At 35.2% G+C, this 3,015-nt stretch overlaps 1 protein-coding gene across 1 annotated transcript; it reads left to right on the forward strand.

Annotated features, from left to right (window-relative positions):
* Window positions 1-1,318: 1,318 nt before the first annotated feature.
* On the forward strand, window positions 1,319-2,294 carry LOC149178324 (uncharacterized). The gene is made up of 2 exons (XM_089423602.1): window positions 1,319-1,641; window positions 1,757-2,294. The coding sequence occupies exons 1-2, from the start codon at window positions 1,440-1,442 to the stop codon at window positions 2,074-2,076; spliced, it is 522 nt and encodes a 173-aa protein (XP_089279728.1). The 5' UTR covers window positions 1,319-1,439; the 3' UTR covers window positions 2,077-2,294.
* The last annotated feature ends 721 nt before the right edge of the window (window positions 2,295-3,015 follow it).

Here is a 3,015-nt window from a genome sequence, read left to right on the forward strand (position 1 = left end):
TTTAATGTTGATTGGTTATATGAACATAGCAGCAAATTGCTATCGCCACCAGCATTTCTACCACCAAAATAATGGAGATTTTAGGCACCAAATGAGCGATCCATTGGCAGTGTGAAGCTTCTCCAATGAAAGAAGGATCCGAAGCTTTATGCTTGAAGCTTGCACCGAACCTGGAAATATTCGAAGCCTTATTCTTGAAGCTCATGGTAAATCTAAAACTATTCAAAGCCCCCAGCCTCAAACTTCCCCTCATTACTCTTTCTAAAGTAATTTGATTAGGGGGTTGAAAACTTAGGCTCAAGGGGTTTTGTAAAATTATTTGTGCATTTTTTTAATTATTTAATACAGATGGATGTAATTATAACTTAATTTCAAATTTACTTAAAATTTCAAATCATCTGTTATATTTTTTTAATAATTTACTAATAAAACTAAATTTAAATAATACATTGCCTCATTTTTCTCTGATATTATGAGAATGGTTTCTGATATTGTCAGAATGGTTTGTGAAATAGTGGTAACATATTTGATTATTTTGGTTGAGTTTACAACACTTTCAATTTAAAGAATATTTGAAATTTTGAATGAAGTTAAGGTGATAAGCTTATATTGATTACAGTTATATTAGTTATAATTATTACATTAATATATAAAATTTATATTATATAATTATTATATTAATATATGAAAGGGAAATATATTGCTAATTTTATTTTTGAATGTAAATCAATTAGTTTATATGGAATTTTGTTCCGCCATCACAACTGAAAAAATCTTATAATCTTATAGAAAAAAATTAAAAATAAAAGTTACATTAACGAAAGTTAAACTATCCTAAGAGGCCAGGAAACCAAATCTAAAATAGTTAGATCGACTGGCATCGATTACAAGTAATTGCACTACTCTACATGAAAATGTCACGTGTCTGGTGATTATGATATTCTCCACTAACTTGAAGTTGACGAAAAAATATTGGACATTAATCCTTTTGTTAAATACACGGAATTGTGGGAGCCGCTGTGCACATGGCTGTGAGCCACTTTCCACAAATGGTCACAATGTCGTAACCAGATAGAAAGCATTAACAGGTGGCGCTAATCTCGTTGGAACTTCAAAAAAAGGTACCTGTCCCGCTCAAAACCAGAAAGAGCGGAGTATGACTTGGCTAAACCGCGTAGCCGAGCGGCGGGGACATAGATTATAAGGAAGCAGAAGATCGGCTGCTTCGTTTTTCTTTTCAATGAATTAATGATTGCACTCAACTTGCCCTATAAATGAGAGATCTCTTAGCTGCACCGTTTTATCGAGACTGTTTTTTTCTTGCAAGAGATTGCCAGCGCAAAAGCATCATAAAACTGTACGCTTCTTTCTTTCTGTTGGTCGTTAACGAAGAACTGCAATCTTAGAATACCGTGAGACTAGAGATTTGTAGGTCAGTGATGGATCTGAAAGTTGGAATAGCGATCCCCAAAGATTCTGCGGGGCACGTGTGCCATATCTCCCGAGCCTTCTCACCGCCAATGCCGCAGAAACAGAACGGGGGAGCTCCCACTGTTTCTGCTCCAATGAGGAAGAGAGGAGTTAACCAGAGGCAGCTCGTTATAAAAGCTGCAAGCTCTGGCAAATATCAATTTGGTTCAGGTACTATTTGTATTCTTTATCACCGGACTTATGGTTATATCTATGTAGTGGACTGCTATGCCCATGAGTGGCCTTTCAAAAAGTTACATTAAGTGCCAAATTGTTTTGAATGCAGGTGGCCGGAACATAGTGGACGCCAATATGATACTTCTGAGAAAGCGAATGTTCGACCTCAAAATGCAGGAGACAAATTACAAGACTCCGGAAGAGTACATGGAATGGGAGAAAGAATTATATCCCGCGTATCATGCGCAGGTATTCAGGGCAATTGCATGGTTGCAGTACACTTTGATCAACACTCGCCCTGTTGTTGCAATCACACTTTTGAGTTTGATATCTGCCAGCGTTCCCTTATCGATTATTATTGTATCAGCGAGTCCTGTAAGCCGCTTGGGTCAAATTACGATGGCGTTACTTAGCAGTTTGCACAGGTGATGATGTGCAAATGACGTAAGTGGAAATTATAATCCATGAATGCAGAAAGAAAAATATGTCATCTTCAGTTCACTCATCCATACTCAATAGTTAGAAAGATCTATTTTGATATATTGCAAAAGAACGTTGAGGACTGACGAATAATATCATCGGGCAAATAAGAAAGCAGTTCAGAGATTTGAACAGACGATCAAGATGCGGATAATACCATCAATTTGATAAAGTAATTGTGTGAATAAAGAAATGTTGTTTTTTTATTATATAAAACGGTCTCAGATAGAGTAATTGTTTTGTTTGAAAAAAAAAAATATTACTTTTTATATATATTTTATAAAAAAAAAAAGATTATTATTAATCGGATTTCACGAGGGGCTTCCAACCAGATGCGCATTGTTCCGAATTCATAAGGATCTTCTAAACAGTGGTTTGCAATTAATAAGGCTATTCATCTTTTCCATCTTTAATAGATGATATTACTAATAACTTCGTAGGCTATTTATTTATTTGATTGTTTTAGTTTTTAAATATATTTTCTATATATTATTTGATATTTATTAATTAAAATAGCAATATTTTAGGAATATATTCGAACTCAATCACAGGCGGGGCATCTTGTCCCCCTCCTAGCGCGTGCTCACTCACTCAAATGATATGCGAGTGGTGCGCTGGGCGTGGGGCACAGGCGGTTAAGGCTACGGCGATTTAGGCAGGTTCAGCAGGCTCTAGCTCTTACTCATATCTCCATATGGCCATAGAGTTAAAGCCTTAAGCAGTAAGTTACATAGCCTTGGTCCGTAGAGTATATTATTTGATATTTATTAATTATATTTGAATGATAAATTAAATTAAAATTATTTGAGAGGGCAGATTTCCACAATAATTTATATTGTCTGAAATTTTTAGAAAAATTTGTGTAGATGTTTACCTTGTTTTCCAGTA

The sequence above is a fragment of the Pinus tabuliformis genome, chromosome 4_1 (assembly GCF_031772625.1).
Source record: "Pinus tabuliformis cultivar Carrire ecotype Pingquan chromosome 4_1, CPIR1, whole genome shotgun sequence".
Taxonomy (NCBI): domain Eukaryota; kingdom Viridiplantae; phylum Streptophyta; class Pinopsida; order Pinales; family Pinaceae; genus Pinus; species Pinus tabuliformis.